This window comes from Lepisosteus platostomus, chromosome 4 (genome assembly GCF_059453375.1).
Source record: "Lepisosteus platostomus isolate fLepPlt1 chromosome 4, fLepPlt1.hap1, whole genome shotgun sequence".
Classification (NCBI taxonomy): Eukaryota; Metazoa; Chordata; class Actinopteri; order Semionotiformes; family Lepisosteidae; genus Lepisosteus; species Lepisosteus platostomus.
Window position 1 is genome coordinate 19,433,328 of NC_142614.1, and position 17,735 is coordinate 19,451,062.

Below are 17,735 nucleotides of genomic sequence, written 5' to 3' on the forward strand. Positions count from 1 at the left end.
ACTTTTAGAATTGCAGCAGGCAGTTTTGTTACATACAGCTCTTTGTACAGTATGTTGTTGGGGTGCAGGATAATATCTCAGGGAAGGAAAAGGCTTCTTTATTCAGGACCCAATGATTCAAGAAAGCAGTTCATCTCCCTTGTCAGGAAAACTGATAACGGTTTCCTGTGTGATCCGTTTCATTAGAGGATTCATATGCACCCATGAATAATCATTTTAAACATTTACTTTGTCAGGATCCAGAAATTTTCACAAAATGATACTTTCCAAATATTTGCATTCTGGGGGCAGGCAGAGTTGGGGCTTAAAAGATTTTTCCCTGAAAGGACATGACCTCTAGCACAGAAGCAACCAATGCAGTTTCTATATATTATGCAGAAGTTCAAGCATCTACATTCTAGATAAAAAAAGTGACAACACCATAGTGCCAACCTGTACACTGTGTAATAAAGCCGTTTTACTTTTATTTCACTAATGTTGGCTCCACTACTGAATGGTCAAGGTGACACTCTGTGGTCTGGTCCTTTTACAAAGATCAAGTCAAGTCCTTTTTCCCTCCAAAAGGACAGGTCAATTATTAATTGTTCAAAAGTGCTCTCTAGAATGTAGACATGATGTAAATTCTTTACAAAAGCTTAATAAAAAAAACAGCAACTAAATCATTGCATACTTACAGGCAAAAATGAGCTGAAACTCATACAACAAAGCTTTGGATACATTTATTGCAAGCATACTGTTAGTTAATTTTACCCCAAGATCAATAGTGACAATGCCATCTGATTTCTCTAAATCCAGGGCCTTTTCTGATTCACAGTCCATTAGGTCAGTTAAGTTTTGGTCTCACACTGCACCAGTAGCATATGTCCTATGGGGTAGCTGGGCATAGAAACACAATATAAAAATAAATTATCGAGAAACGTAGCTATATTGTATGATACACTTTTATTTACAAATTGCAAAAAGGCCTGTAAACATTAAAAACGTACCCACATTTTAATAAATATATACATTTCAATTTAATTTCATGATTACCACAGAAAGTATGATAATTCACAACTTAACAAAGCAAATACTGTTCTTGTATCGTAGGCATTTTATATATCCTTAAAACCACTTCCAAATATGTCTTTGTTCCATATAGATAAAATGAATTCATTGTTAAGATTCTTTTTATAAGTTGTTTTTTTAAATCTGGCATAAAATTAATAAGAGTCGATATTTTTGTTGCCATAGAAGCAGCAATCCAGTATACAGTATATTAATGATACAAAGTGACCCCAGGATTTTTCTTTAAATGTTATTGACAACTATTGTAAGGCCATTTCTGAACTTCCACAAAACTTTAACATCCTTCTATGGCAAAAAAAAATCATTTTATATACAGTAGAAACGCGTCTGTTTATCAAGGGGACTGCATTGTTTTCACCGAAGTGGGGGCTCCAATATCATTTCACTGTTAACCTTTAATATGCTATCCTGAGATCTTCTCTTCAGCCTGAAGACATCTGAGCACATACAAAATGACTTGATAGCAGAAAATATACTGCTCCTGTTAAAAATAAAGCATAACAAATGTTTATAATAAGCTTTTCTGTCCACAAGCAAAACATACTACTGAATCTAAATAACAATTAGAAACACTTTGAAACTGGAAATAAAATGGAAAAGAACGAGAACCACTGAAACATTTCGTCTTACCACCAAAGATACACGATTGACTGCTACTTAAGATTAGCAGAACTTCAGGATCATGAATTTAGAATGAATTCTGAGACCTAGGAATATAGCTGAGAAATCTGAAATTGGAGCACCTTGGCCTCCAATGTGAAAACTTGCCCAGAATGGTCTTAACGCAATAAAGTTTAGTTGCTTGGACTCCAGCGACTGAACTCACACTGTTGCACCCACTAACAGAATAACATTATTCATTGTTATGGTACAAATAATATAACAAATGGGAAAATGGATAGGTACCTTCATATTTATGTTTACTGGACTGAGGAACTGAATTTCTTGAATTGTTCCATGCAAAAGCATTAAAAGACATTTTTAAAGGAATAAATAATTTATTTTAAGAAATAAAAGGTTGTTTGGAGCCATCATTGCATGGTGTGGTAGTGACTGGAAATAGCACAGAAAGAAAGTGCACATTAAGCTTATTACAGAATGCTTATGGTTTTTGTCTTCTGCACACTAGGGAAATAAAGACTAAATGCACATACAGTATGGAACAACAAGGTAAAAAGCTAGTCCTTTGTTCCTGCTGTTATATGCTCACATCAATGAATCAGAGACACGTCATTACTAGCTAGTGGTAGAATGTTATAATGTAAGAAACAAAAGTCGTCACCTCTGTTTGGACCATCCCTTGTCGCTGAAGTCTCATTGTGCGGACCACATCTGAAATATCAAACTTCAAACAAAAACAAGATTAGACTTTGCAATTAACAAATAACATTAAAAGCAGATTTCTCGCTGTGGCTGTGAAGCTGTGCAGTGCAACACAGTTGCAATGTTTGTGGATTGCAGACCAATTGGCAAAGGTTGTTAATCTGTGCTGATTATTTTAAGGATCTTTCATTATGCTTCTCTAGGCTTTTGTCAGCTACACAGTGACATTAGACTGGACTATAAGATGTGTGTGTGTGCGCGCGCATTACTCTTGACGGCATTGCAATGAAATGATCTGCACTTTTCATACAAGTAGTTTGTATTGCAATTTACCCACAAGAACAAATAACCTGCCACTTTGATTTAGCTTATTATGTTGATACTATAGATGTCCAAAAACTATTCTGCAAATTAATAACTTGGAGTTGTTAACTTATACTAATACTCCTAATAAAGTTTTTAAGTTTATATTTTAAAACAAGGTTCACATTTCTCATTATATTTGTCTTTTATAGGGAATATTGAATATTGGTTTTAAAATGACTCAACATTCCCTGGGTTCTAGTTTCAATACTGATGACAGTGTACAATACTCACATCCACATCTTTGCTGATTAGACCTAGAACCACATCAATGCAAATCAGAGTCCCAGAGCGGCCAATCCCAGCACTGCAGTGAGTAATAATGGGTCCTGATTGGTGGATGTGCCTCATGTAGGAGATGAAGGTGAGCAGCTGCTCTGGCTGTGTTGGTGTACCATGGTCTGGCCAGCCAGTGTAGTTCAGATGGGTGACGTGCTGGACTTTGCCAGTCTGAAAACACACCAACAAAGAAGTTAAAAATTTCAACTTGCCAGCTTTGAAGTGGTAGTGGAAGTGGAAGTTTTTATAATGTTGGATCAGTTTGTAAATTAACTCTAAATCCAATCAGAAACTACTGCAGTTATAGAGGGTTGCACATTCCACAGAGGATTCTGCTGGAAACCATACCTGAACGTCCTTGACCTCAATCAGACGAATTACGAAGTTGTCCAAATGTTGGTCTTTGATCAGTGTTAACTCAAGCCTGTCATCTACCATTTCAGGACTTCTGGGGGTATCAGGCCAGTATCGTTGACACTTCACTTTTCCTCCTTCCACCTCCTGGGTCATCATGGCAATGATGTTGGATTTTTGTTCCCAAACCATCTGCCAGAAGTCAGCCAGTGTTGTTGGGAGGGGCCCTTGGCAGGCAATGTACAGAAATCCCTCGTCTTTGACTGGCATTTTTATGAAACTGGCGTTGATATAACCTCCGTCTTTTCCCAAAACTACTCTTGTTGTGTCAACTGAAAACAAGACAAATGGTTTGCACTTTGTTTTGTGTAGTATTTCAGTACTACTGTTCACATCCTACATGTAACAAAATGTTTACTGAAGGACATCCAGCACTTTTAATGTATGCAGATTTTATACTATATTGCTCATACCAGCAAGAGCAAAGCAAAACAAGACTTAATTTTCACCTAGGGAAATATCACACAAAATAAGCAATCTGTTCTTTCAATTCTGCTATTTTTCCTCTTTCGGCCTTTGCTACTCACAGAAAGGACAAAATATTGTCCTATATAATATTAAATCTTAAATAGTAAATATAGTGATGCATTTATTGGTACAGCTTGTCACTTATTTATTTTAGAATTCAACACAGCAGATGAAGGAAAATAAAACTAAATGAGTCATACTTCTATCACTGATGAATTTCAGGACTGGTAGAAAAGACACTTTGCAAAGCTTTTTAAAATCTGCTTGATTACCTATTATATTGTTGGGGAGAAGAGGGTTGCATTGCACAAATGAGAACACAGCTGCTTGCTTATTTGAAATTTAGATGAGGACGTTTAATTAAAGCGGTCTCATGGCTACTATTCTCCTGGATCAGAAAGCTAGGCTTTGTCTGAGACACAATGAGGATCAGCTGTACTTACAGGGAACAATGTTTTTGTATCTGTTCTTCTTTTTGTTCTCCTTGGTCTGCCCAATTAAACAGTTATCCAATGGCAGCAGATTCTGGAGATTCTGTAAAAGGCAGCATACAAGAATCAATATAGAGTATATTCTAAAACAAAAAAAAAATCACTTAAGAATTCACAAATGGAAATTCTGGCTATACTGAGTAAAGAGGACTAACAAGTCCTCTCAGAAATACAATTTGATTACTACCTTACTTTTAGACTCCGATTCAAATGTCAAAAACTCAGTAACAATGTCTAGAACTAATCATTATACACAACAACAAATACAACACATCAGTTTGTCCTGAATTAATAATGAAACATATGGGTTAGGGTTAGAACCCAGTATTGCATTCTTGCGGGGCAAATGAAAATATCCACTCATGTCATCTGATTATATCTCTGTTTAAAGGCTGGCTACAATGTGTACAGTACTTGCACTCTGCATTATATGCATCCAACTTCCAAGTGTACAGACTACCTTCCACCACTGTGCTTATACCTATCTGTTTGTATGTTTATATCCTGATACATCTTGTGTGGCTTGAATTAAAAGATTAGTTTAAAATTACTTCAATTATCCCTAATTATAAACGGAAAACTTCAGCTTTCTAATGAATGTTATCAGCCACTTCCATTGTTAAATTCTGACATTTAGCTTTTTCCAACAGGCTTTCTGTAATGATATATAACACGTTTCCACATTATAGATACATTGTAGAGCCTCTCACCAAGTAGTGTGGTGTTGTGCTGTGTTTAGATGCAAAAGAGACATTAGATCAATAGAATAGAACGACTGTACACTTGGACCGTCCTCAAACTTTGGCTTTAGTCAGTCATGAAATAGTACGATTCCTACACCTCACCATCTGTCCAGACTAGGGCTAAAATATCCCATCGCTTTACATTTGACAGAGGCCCCTTGATGGGAATGTGCACTGTCACCATTGTCACTGGCTCAGGGTATTAGACAGCACATCAGCACTTTTCCCCTTGATGGGTCTAAACATCAGGCTTCACTTTATGCTGATGAGCTGATTCTTTTCTATTATTTTCAACCCACACTACACAGTAGAATCTGCATTCTAAAAATGAACAAAACTTCTTTGGATTATTTCCCACGATTTTCATTTCAGTTCACCAACAAAACATTAACTCCATTCTAACTTGTTTTATTCGGAGGAGCAAACTAACAAAGGTTTGGTTAATTACTTTATAGCATGTTAAAGGCAGTGGTTATATTACTTTTGGTAAGGGTCTTAAGAATTCCACACAGTCATCCACGCCTATGGTGTACAACTTTATACTGCCCTAACATCTCATCCATGGGTTGACTATCATTTTCTTACTTTTTTCATGGGGTCTGGTCTCATCCCTTTATCTCTTTATCGTTATATACCGTATAATACCAGTCCTCCCCCAGTCAAAGCTGATCAGTCTAGATGAGGGAAATACTTTCTCTTTTTCTAAATAAACAGGGACTGACCTATTCACTGGGTTTGGGAATGCTCTATGAAAAAGTGCTTCTGGTTGCATCAAACTACTGTATTTTTTTTTTATTTAATAGTGTGACTGTACCAATCAGCTTCAGTAGTAATGGTTAGTTGGCTCCTATCAGTTTGCTCACATTGCATCTTTTGCTTGTCGGTCTTACAACTGTCAAACAAAACATTTCAAGGCCTGGATGGACATGCGGATGCTTGTTACTCATACTTGGTTATAGAGATTGAACATGTAAAAGACAAACAGCAAAACGGTGCTGCAGCTGTCAGTGTGGACAGACGTGTTTATCTGACCCCCTTTTTTAATGTTTTGCCCAGTTGGCTATATTTATTCCAACATGTTTAACAAAAAAAACAGACAATATCAAGTTTGTTTTAACATTAACAGGATTTTTGTTTATCTACATCAAGGAAAAACAGCTCTATCAAAAATGTGTAAATATTTGTAAGAAATATGTAAGTGATAGCCATGGCTACCTCAAACTCTTGTAAAGGGATCTTCTGGTCTAGCAGGCCTCGCATCATGCGAATAACAGCACTAAGCTTGGACCCTGTATACTGGCCACCAGGAATCACATTGATGAGAGGAAGCGATGTGAGCTCTTCATCAGTTATTATAGGACCATCTGAAAAGGGTAAAAGGAGTGAAACAGACAGCATTATTCTTACACTTTGTACAACACACAAGAGTCGGTATATTATATCATGCCTCACACCATGGTATTCTTGGAACATCTACATTTCTTTTCTTTATCCACACTTTAACTGATCCATCACATTTGTGAAGGTTTACTTGCAATATGACCATGACTCAAAATATATGGCCAATGCAACCAATGAGTTCATCTTGAGATGAAACTCAGAAACCTTAGATGGGTCAAGTAAAATATCCAGATTTAATATCAAGTTATCATACTGTACATATTACAAGATGGAGCAAAAAAGTCAAAACCCTCCAAGAACAGGCAAGAACACAAAGTGGCTCCAGCAAAGGCTTGGCAAAGCATTTCGGATAGTTACAGTTTGGTGAGCTCATAGTTCACAGACTTCATGCCATTATTTCCAATTCAACTCTGCTCAAGGCTACAAATACCATTACATAATTATTTCATGTGTTTCATGGTCACTCATTACCAGACACCACAGTTTGTTATTTTTAAGATCAGAGAGATGTAACTAAAATAGGTAAATGTAAATGAATATGTACAGAAATTAACTAAAGCAAACAATCAATTAAATATTGGTACCACAGAGAAAAAGTTTTCACATACATGAACAGCAACAATTGAGCAGTTATTCCTAAGAAATACCACATAGACTGCCTACCTTCTGTGACCATAGGCTTTAGAGTCTCAATAGGTAGTTCTTCACTTCCCCATGTGATTTCATCCTCATCTGCAGCTCCCACAGTGGACCTCTGGCTACTCTGGGCAGAACTAAAGAGGAATTAATAAGACGATGTTAAGAACAGAACCCTGATGCAAAAAAATCTATGTATGTAAAAAAAATATTTTATTTCCCATTTCTTGTGGGGAAAAAATGCAAATTTCCATGCTGCCTTTAATCTATCAGTGTACTATTATGTTATGAAAATTGTTCATTTTTAACAATCTGTTGCAGAAGGACACATTTAAATCACCTTTCAGCATCTGTTAAAGTCTAATCTGGTCAGGCAGAAGTTCTCTCTAGGCTTTTAACTATATCCTTCTGCAACTCTCACAGTGCACTGCACCAACGCTTTTAAGTCTCAATCTAGTGATTTTGCAGACTGCACATGCTGTAAATATGGAACTGATCCCAGCAGTGTGTTCATGTGATGAGTGCAGCTCTCCTTGCCCCTGCTGTGAGTCGATCCCGATTGCTCGCTGGTTGAAAGTGAAAGTGCTTTAATTCGAACCATTTCATTACATCAGATGTTATTTTTCTATCTTGTCATTTTATTAACTATTGTTTCTTATGTATTTAACACAATTCATACATTATAAACTGCCCTGGATCATGGTGTTGGCTATATACAAAAATTATGTTTTAACTTGGAAAAACAAGAAAAAGTAACAATTTAGTCTTCACTGACATTGATTGACATAATTGATTCTGGGGATCAATGACAAATGAGGACTAGACAAAGAAAACTTATAATACAATGGAAAATATTAATCAAATGAAGTTGTTGAAACGTATCGAGCAGGAAACAGGGGATAAGCAAGAAGCCTTGAAATTGAAAAGTAAAAAAACGTGTTTCCCTAAAACAAAAATATAAAATTTCCAAGGAACCATTAAAGACTAACTACCCTGGATAACCACAATCAAGTTCAATAAATACGACAAGTATTTACCCTATAGGCTAAAACAATATGCTAAAAAAGTTACTAAAACCTTCACCCTACCTCTCTGGAAGCGGGCCATCCACAGATTCTTCTTTCCAACCATATTTTCTTGATGCCTGCAATAATAAAGGAGGTCTGGTTAGTTTTCTTGTATAGTATTTTGTGTTTTACTGCTATAACACAATGCAAATATACAGGCCATGCCCACAGAAAGGTAGTTTTGAGTCCTATTGTAGATCACACTCCCTTTGTCCAACTGTGTTACCTCTGGTGAGTCCTCAGGCAGGGAAGAGCCGTCACAGTCTGTATCTTCAGACAGAGGAGTCTCCTCTTCCTCCCTTTTTAGCACCTCTAATGCCTTAGAGACATAATCTGGAATGACAAACAAACCATCAGACCCTTTCCCAATACTTTTTTCCCCCCCACTACATAGTTCATTTTTCAATTACAGTACTAATAACATAATCCACAACACTCGGTCAGCTACTAAGTACCACTGTTATACTCAAGCCTATACCAGAATGACAAACTTTTGTTTGTCCCTTCGTTCTGTTGTTAATAAAAACATGTATCTTACCTATAGGAGGCAAAGATGGTGGTGTTTTTGCCTTGCTTAGTGGATTACTTATCTGGCCATCAGCATGATTATACAGTGAAGACTCCACGCCATTGTCATAGCCAGTATCTGAAATAACAGTAAAATCTACACCAATCAATTCAAAATTCAACAGAAAACATTTGTAATTTTAATCCAGGAAGCACAATGTTTATATGACAGTATACTGTTGCAATGCCTGATTGTCTTTCTGGAAAGCCTTGCAGACATTGAAGCAATGATCTATTGACTGTCCTAATAATATTGAAGCAATCCCTATTACTCCACCAGTAACCATTTTTTAAATACATAGCTTTTGTGACTCTGTTACAGTGAGAACTTGAAAGATTTCTTAGCTATATCCTGAGACGATGATGAATCAAGAAGCACATACCTTTATTTGCCTTATGTTTTGCCGGGAGCAATGGCAGAAAGTCATACGGACTCTCTCCTGGAGGCCGTGAGACTGTAAGGCGCACCACTCCTCGGGTTTTGCGGATTGTGGTCACAGCTCTGTGGTGGGATACTCCCGCCATCGACTCCTCATTGACCTGATGGCAAACACGTGTCCAGAGTTCCCACAATCCAGGGTACAAAATACTTAAAAGTTGCAAAACGTGCACAATATATATATATCTAAAACTAATATCACTCACATTCAATTTTCACATTCTTTGCCCTCCAGTGGGATCATGCAAATTTCAAGTACGAGAAAGTAAAATAATAAATACTAGCATATAAAAAAATATTTTATTGGTTCCGATTTCTCATATTTATAGTTTTAAATAAAATACATAAAATGAATTAATGAGTTATCCATTGCAGTTGAACTCAGCAGCATGCGATTTGAAAGGGATAGCACTTCAAGGTAGAGCATTAAAGCAAGCTGCTTGAACTTGATAAGAATGCAGAACCAATTAAAATATTGTAAAACAAAATCACATGTTAGTCTGAACTGGTCTTGAATTCAGGCAATCAAAGAAGGTACAACAATCCATATGTATTAGATGAATTAGAATCACTTATTTGCAGAGTACATTACTGTACATGTACAAGGAATTTCATCTGGTCCTTTGGTGCAAAAATAATCAAAGTAAAGTGTTTAAAAAACAAGCTTATGTTAAATGTTGACAACAGCCCTCAAAAATCTGATTATGGTTATATAAAACTGAACAAAGCACTCAAATATGCACAAGGCTTTTAAAACAATGTTGGAAGAAAAATAAATTTAAGTGTTCCTTCATCTTGTATGTGTAGTTGACCAACTAAAGCAAAGACTGGGCATCTGTAGGGCTTTTCGGTACCATACACAAGGTAGTGTTTTGTAAATGTTTTCTCGTGACTTTCTATCAATTTGTGGAGGTCTAAAATAAATTTTGTGAAAATACAGAGCTAAGTGCACAAAATTATTTTAACATCAGCTTTGATTCTCTTAATAAAAATAATGCAAAATTAGATTTTACCTGCAGCAACCTGTCTCCGACTTGTAATGTTCCTTCCTTGTCAGCTGTACTTCCCGGTGTGATCGACTTCACAAAAATGCCCTTTTCTCCACCTATCACAGAAAATCCTAGACCTCCTGAGTCAGGCTTATCCAATTCAATGTGAATTATTCTTTCCTGAAATGGAGAAATCACAAGGACAAATGGATAAACAGTAAATTATCAGCAATTAATGCAATATGATGCGATAATTGGTAGAAGCAGTTTCAAATGCCTTGATCTAAGAATTCTACTATCTTCTCAGCCTTGTAGAATCAAACACTGAAAGTGTCATCTTGTTTAACTTTCAGTAGGGTCTCATCTCAACTTCCTCATTCCTAACGGTGAAAACTGGTCACAATGGAATCAAAATGTCAAAGTAAAAAACAACCCAAGCATTATACCAAAAAAGTCACATTTTATACTGGCAAGTCTACACATTCATTAAATGCAGGATTTGGGCTAAATTTGGAAATATGAAAGAAAATATAACTGAAATATTACACAGACCTGGAATAATAAAAAAAATAAAACATACCCCTACACCATTTATTTTAGATCTAGTTTTATGCCCAAGCCTAAAGCGTAATAATAATAATTGCTTACACTTATACTGTATAGCGCTTTTCTGGACACTCAAAGTGCTTTACAGGTAATGGGGACTCCCCTCCTCCACCACCAATGTGCAGCATCCACCTGGATGATGAGACGGCAGCCATAGTGCGCCAGAACGCTCACCACACATCAGCTATCAGTGTGGAGGAGAGCGGAGTAATGTAGACAATTCATAGACGGGGATTATTAGGAGGCCATGACTGGTAAGGGCCAATGGGAAATTTGGCCAGGACGCCGAGGTTACACCCCTACTCTTTTCGAGAAACGCCCTGGGATTTTTAATGACCACAGAGAGTCAGGACCTTGGTTTTACATCTCATCCGAAGGACGGCGCCTGTTTACATTATAGCGTCCCCATCACTATACTGGGGCATTAGGACTCACATGGACCGCAGAGTGAGCGCCCCCTGCTGGCCCCACTAACACCTCTTCCCTGAAAAGATGTGACTGTTAACACTAGTCAAGACAATACTTTACTTATTAAGAATAAACTGAAAGGAACTGTTTAGCCAGTCTTACCTCAGAGGGGCTTAGAGATGTGTAGAGTTCAGATTCATTGCTCTCATCTCCATGGAGATAACCTTTATGTGATGGGACATGAAAAAATGTAGTTTCACTTAGTCAGATGCAGAGCTGCTAGTAAATATATGCTTTAGGAGCAACATATGTGCATTTCCTGGAGGAAAAACTTTGAAACTCCTTATTGGTGGACACTTAGCAAGTTACCCATTACCCACAAGCCTTAATGAGAAGTGGACAAACTGATTAATGTTATACATTGTGCATTAACACTGCCTACACTACTTAAACGTCTAAAAAATAATTTCACTAAAAATTACTATAGTAAGTACAATAGCTATAGGCACTAGAGTGAAGGTACTGCCCTGCATTTGACTTATTAAACAATTAATTCTTACCATTCACACCAGAGGATCCGTTTAATTTTAGACTAAGGTTGTTTAATGATACAAGTCTTTTTGTTCCTGGTGCGAGTGGTCTACCATCCCTAGAAAGAAAAATATGAAATATTCAGAATTTATTTTCACAAGGAAAGAAACTAAATATTTTCTGCTTAGTTGAGACATTTTTTTAGTTGCATTTTTACTTAGAGTGTAAGATAAAGCAATTTCTTTGCGTATGGAAGGGAGACAACCATTGGACACCGATTCACTTGATAATACCTGACTGAAAATCCAACTGGGGTGCAACTACAATCGCAACCCATTACAAATTACACTCTTTTTCTAATCTGTACTCATGTGAATAGGCATGTTCTGGCAATGTTTAAAACTCAGAGACTTACCAGTGAGACACTGTTTCAATTTCTAGAACTGGTTTCTTTTATACTGTATATAGTGCATTCTTTAAAATGTATGGCACAAGTCAACATTATAATTATGATCAACAGATGCAGTGGAGATCTAACATGCATATATTTTCTTTTACAATATTTAATGATCAGTATTCCCATGATCAAATAATCAATAATATTTAGCATTAAAGCATGTAAACTGTACTTCTCATTTCCTTTAGTGCGTGACCTTAAATTATTGTATCTTCAACAAGTCCAAATGTAAATATACCTGCTGGTGATGATACTACAGTACAATGTGGCCATTCACCTGAGTCTAAAACACCTCTCTTCTACTTTTGTTTCTATACCCTCCAGTCATAATACACTGTAGTAATTAATACAACAAGCGACAGATACTACATTCAGACAGATATATCTAAAGTCAAGAGAATGATTATTTTGAAGTGTCATGAGAAAATGCACTACCGTATTATTGAAAAATAATCAGTTAATCAGATATTACAAGTTTGTTTACTTCCTTGTGCAGTTTACCTTGTGGCTTTCAGTATAATGTTTGGCTTTGACAACTCCAGGACACTCTTGGCCTCCATGAGAGACAGGTTTTGAGTTAGAGTCCCATTGATGTAGTGGATGAGGTCGAGCTGTCGTAGACATGTCTGTACAGAAACTGCTGATCCCGGGATAATGTCTGCCACATATAACACCTTATACGGACTCTCACTGCCACCTCCCAGAACCAGCCCTACAAGTTGAGGGGAAAAATAAGCATCGTTATAAATAGATGCATATATAGGAAAATCATTCTCAAAATGTATTTATTAATGTCACCATTGAAGGATATTGATACCCTTTCAATATTGATCACAGCTGAAAAAACAGCTTTGGTAATAGTAACATATTACATGTTTATAAAAACTGACAGTGAAGAATTATTAGTAATCGCCAATCTCCTAAACGAACTACGTTTCACATACCTAACTTAACAACATCAGTGGAAGTGACCTACAGTGATTGTTGATTCTGGTCAACCCCATTAAAACACCACCTGATATAATAAAGGCCTGCACCCTTATGCTGTGCATTAAAGCCAAGTCTGCTGGAATAACATGTGGCATTCCTGCACAGCCTGCAAATTTTCCAGCCAGCATAACCCAGGGGAAGCAGACGCTCTGAGCCATTAAAGACTAGGATGTGTGCCAAGTTTTCTCTTACATTTGGCTGCATAAAATGCCTTTCTGATGCTAGACTCATCAGGTTTTTTGTTTATTACTTTTAGCAAGTATTCGGGATCCATATTATATAAGATATGTAAACCATAAGCATATAAGATTACTGGGGATTATGGAAGAATTTTGCAGGATACTGATCTTTTAAAGAAATGTTAAAAAAAACATTTAACAATTACCTAGTTTCTCCTCTTGGCACTGAAATGTAATATCTGGCAGAAGACGGGGCTCTATAGGAGGTTTTGGGACATCCAAGACGCGGCCGATCACTAAATCAACCACTTTGGGCGCAGCTCGAACAACATTGACTACTTCAGTGTGACTCATGTTGCTGACATCAGTCCCATTCACCTGCAAAGACAGAAAGAACATGTACACTAGTCTGAGTGCAGCTTTTAAAAGGATAACCATTTTGTTTTGCAAATGTCATACAGGATTTATAATCTTTAACTTCTATTGGTTTCAAACATTAGCTTTTACCAGTACTTAATAGTGAACAGAGGCTTGGAAATCTGTAAAAAAATTTCAAGCTGCAACTTTAACAAAATACAACATCTATGTGAAGGGACACATCTCCCTATCAAGACTGCTTTTTATCTGACTACACATAAATACTGACTACATAAACAAGATGACATACTGTAGCAACTTGACATTAACCAGAAAATAATTACTTGGATTATTGTACCTTCCTCAGATTGCTATTAGGGGTGCAACAAATTCTGGATTTAATCAACAATACCTAACTTGAAACTGCAAGGTCTAAATTAATCATTTTACAACCTCTTATACTTAAATGTAATGATTTGTTTTTTCTCCATCAAAAGAACAAGTATTAAACAGAAATATAACACAAGCATTGTTCTACAAGCAGTTTACTGAATCAGTTAACTTTTCTGGAACACAAGCATAGCTGCAGAGAAAGCTGTCACCATTCCACATACCATTATGAGCCTGTCCCCTGGCTTCAGCCTGCCATCACTCTTGGCTGGGTCCTGGATGATGTCATGAATGTAGCAGCTCTGATCATTTCCTTTTGTGACGGTGAAACCCAAACTACCTTTCTCAGACTTCAATAAAGAGACACTGAGCTCAGCTTCCTATGTGGAAGAGAAAGAAGGCAAGGGGAAAAAAAAACAGTAGGTCAGATTTGCAAGAGTGGTAGTGAAAACAAGAGCCAAAAGCAAAACCGCTCTGAGATCACAAGACAAACAAAGAAAAAAGTTTTAAAAATACTGTTTGTACAGTAATGTGTATTAACACACTCTTGCTTCTTTTTCTAAAAAATAATTATGCATCTGTCAGCATAATGCCAAATTTTATTTAAGACTATGTTAATGTGTCCAATTACCTTTGGTCCCATGAAAAGGGGGAACTATTTATAAAGAGGGCTCTAAATTTTATTGTGTGAACCATATAGGAGACGTAAATACCCTCGAATTAAAGGTGACATTCTGCACTCTAGCCTCAGTCATTCTTTCATTTCAAATCCAATGTGCTGGAATACAGAGCCAAATTTACTTACTGACTGCAATGTATTTATTGCAACTGTAATTTTATTATAACAATGGTAACAGAAAGTTATGTGTTCAACAATAATTTATGAATAGAGACAACTTCAGTATCTCAGGACTGGATGTCACAGCTGTAGAAGCAAACAAAAGAAGTTGAATTCTTGTCATGGAAATGAACGGGGCAACGCAAACAGAAGATCTGTGGCTGTAATGTAGACTAGTCCCTGTCATACGATATTAATTTGCAGTGTGCAGATAAAAATTGACAAGTTTACTTTAGATATTTTTTAGCAATAGAACATTGGGTTTGTAAATTTTCATTTAAAACTGCATTAGTTTTGTATTTTGGTTACGATGTGGAATGTTTTCTTTGTTGAAAAATAGTATTATAGATTAATTCCAGCTTCTAGAGTTTTTCAAAACAGTTAAAGCTCTATAAGATTATACTTGGCACAGGGGCCTGCAGCCCTAGTCATGGAGAGCTGTAGTGTTTTCTGATTTTCATTCCAGCCGATTATAGAGGCAGAAATTGATTATTCAGTCACTTAACTTGAGGCTTTCCAGATTTCACTGGCCATTAAGGTTATCTATATAAACTGTAAGACCATGGCTCTCCAGACACAAGGCTGCAGACTCTTGTTTTAGTACATGTTTCAACCTCTACCTCCACCCTTCCCCATTTTTCAAAATTCTTACAGGTTCAAACTCTTCAAGATCTTGGCCTTTGTCACTGAGTGAGCCTGTATTGGCTTCTACTCCCTGTGTCTGACGCTCATGTGCAAGTGGTGTGGCCAAGTGACTGCTGGGGCTAGAGATGAAGTATCTCTCATCCAAAGGTGTAGGAGATGGGACCTCAGCCTGTGGATGGCGCTCCATCTCAGACAGCAGCGGGGAGGGAGGATTGCTGCAAGGATTAGAATGACAGGTTGAAAACCAATTACAAGCTAGTAAAAAAAAAAAGACTAGGTAAACCAATCCTAAATATCAGTGTAAGCCATCTTGCCTCCTAGTTTACAGAGCCCTGTCATTGTAAATTAGCCTTAATCGAAGAAATTAAGACAGCACTGCTTACAAAATGGAGCAAAGAAAAAACATTAAAAGAAATTCAATGATTTGCAAAGGAAAACAATAGTACTATTAAAGTATGGCCTCCCACTTCAGTTTAAGTATAAGCATCTTATGGGGTCATCTCCCTGCAGGCATGCTCTTCTACAGTAAGAAGATACTGCGTCATTAAACATCTCATGTGAAGAGGTTTGAACTTTTCTTTGTCAAAGGGAAGATTATTTTAGTCCAAGATTTCTGATAGCTAATAGCTCTTCCACAACACAGTGGTGGGTTTTTCAAAACCACAGCTCTGTATTGTAACTAGCAGGATTCAAAACGTAGAGGGAAATAATGAAAAAACAGCTGGAAACAATGTTCCTAATGGGAACAGTCAATGGAGCATAGAATAAGTATACCCAATAAAATTTTTCTTTTCAGTTTCAAGGAGCTAAAACCTTTATGAAAAGCCTACAAAGGGCATATGTTTTGGTTTTCCAACCTGTCATGAAACTCTGGCTTGCTGGGTGATCTTTGAAGTGAATAGGTAGCAGTTTGTATTGTGTCCTCCAGTTCACAGGCAGTTTCATATTGGGTTGTGCTTAAGCTGGGGGTCTGGTAGATACTGGCATCCCAGGCTTGACTGCTCTGCTCCATCGAGGGGCTGAAGGCCTTCTCTACCTCGTCATCATCCGTGCTGTCGCTGTAGCTGTCCCGCCGTGATGGAGATTTGATCTGGAGCCTTTCCAGTCCATCCTCAGCCTCCCCTACCTTCTCCTCAATCTCTTCAGCTGAGCTGTCACTCTGCTCCTTCTGTAGAAGGGCCGATTTATTCTGGTTGGTTTCCAAAGGTGCTGAAAGCTCCTTCCTAGGAGAACTCATGGGTGTCTGCCAACAGACCAAAGGGGATTTTAAAACTTTGCTGTCCTGTCCCAATATTGAGTGTATGTCAAATTGTCTGTTAATGTATTTAATATACATTTTTCTTTTTATGCCTTTTTGTTTACTCTCAAGCAGTTAAGGTAGTTCAAAACTGGTTGTCTGGAAGTTGGGCAGGAAAAAGAGACAACTCCATGTGGTAGTAGTTGCTTTTTTCATTTGTCTTTTTGTTTCATAGAACAGTTTCTTACAAGCTTCTGAGGATGTCTAAACCTCTTTAATATGTATCACAGTATAGTATATTTTACAGTTGATTATTGAGTGAAGGAAGTGTTAAAGGCCCCACTGTAGTACCTTAGGTTCAGGCCACTTTCTGTGAGCAGAACCCCACTGCAGTCTGAAATTTGTCTGCATTATGGTCTAAATGACTAGATAGTCAGACAATGTCAGCATGATTAATGAAAAAAATATATAAAGGTTCAGCTTTTCTTACCAAAAACGTTGCATCAATCTCTGGAATGACTCCTGGCTGAGGACGGCACAAAAGCAGGGTGACTTCTAGCCCTGTCCCTCTTAGTGCCGATATCACCTCCTAAAATCAACAAACAGCAAAAATAATTATGAGGACGACTGCAATTGCTAAAATAATATAGATCATATCAATATCCAATATATGTATACATTGTAATATAGACTGCATAAAGATGAAGAAAAATAGAAAAAATAACATGAAGGTGAAGTCAAGACTATTATTGTATTAAAAACAAATTGGAATGACATCTTTATAGTTTTTTCAATATGGAAGGTAAGTTTAAGTTTTCAAGTAAAATAAAACTGAATAATAATATATTG

At 37.0% G+C, this 17,735-nt stretch overlaps 1 protein-coding gene across 6 annotated transcripts in view; it reads right to left on the bottom strand.

Moving 5' to 3' along the window:
- Positions 1-923: 923 nt before the first annotated feature.
- The window catches only part of ptpn13 (protein tyrosine phosphatase non-receptor type 13), a 91,068-nt gene continuing 74,256 nt past the window's right edge, over positions 924-17,735 (bottom strand). For all 6 annotated transcript variants that reach the window (XM_088628873.1, XM_088628876.1, XM_088628877.1 and 3 more), the window contains 20 exons: positions 17,377-17,475; positions 16,507-16,892; positions 15,657-15,864; positions 14,391-14,546; positions 13,626-13,797; positions 12,752-12,962; positions 11,823-11,911; positions 11,425-11,486; positions 10,273-10,428; positions 9,204-9,360; positions 8,792-8,899; positions 8,480-8,586; positions 8,275-8,330; positions 7,214-7,323; positions 6,365-6,513; positions 4,359-4,449; positions 3,382-3,719; positions 2,989-3,204; positions 2,351-2,413; positions 924-1,549 (listed from right to left, as the gene is read on the bottom strand). In XM_088628873.1, the coding sequence (XP_088484999.1) occupies positions 1,472-1,549; positions 2,351-2,413; positions 2,989-3,204; positions 3,382-3,719; positions 4,359-4,449; positions 6,365-6,513; positions 7,214-7,323; positions 8,275-8,330; positions 8,480-8,586; positions 8,792-8,899; positions 9,204-9,360; positions 10,273-10,428; positions 11,425-11,486; positions 11,823-11,911; positions 12,752-12,962; positions 13,626-13,797; positions 14,391-14,546; positions 15,657-15,864; positions 16,507-16,892; positions 17,377-17,475 (3,012 nt within the window). In that variant the 3' untranslated portion in view covers positions 924-1,471. The remainder of the gene's footprint in view (positions 1,550-2,350; positions 2,414-2,988; positions 3,205-3,381; positions 3,720-4,358; positions 4,450-6,364; positions 6,514-7,213; positions 7,324-8,274; positions 8,331-8,479; positions 8,587-8,791; positions 8,900-9,203; positions 9,361-10,272; positions 10,429-11,424; positions 11,487-11,822; positions 11,912-12,751; positions 12,963-13,625; positions 13,798-14,390; positions 14,547-15,656; positions 15,865-16,506; positions 16,893-17,376; positions 17,476-17,735) is intronic.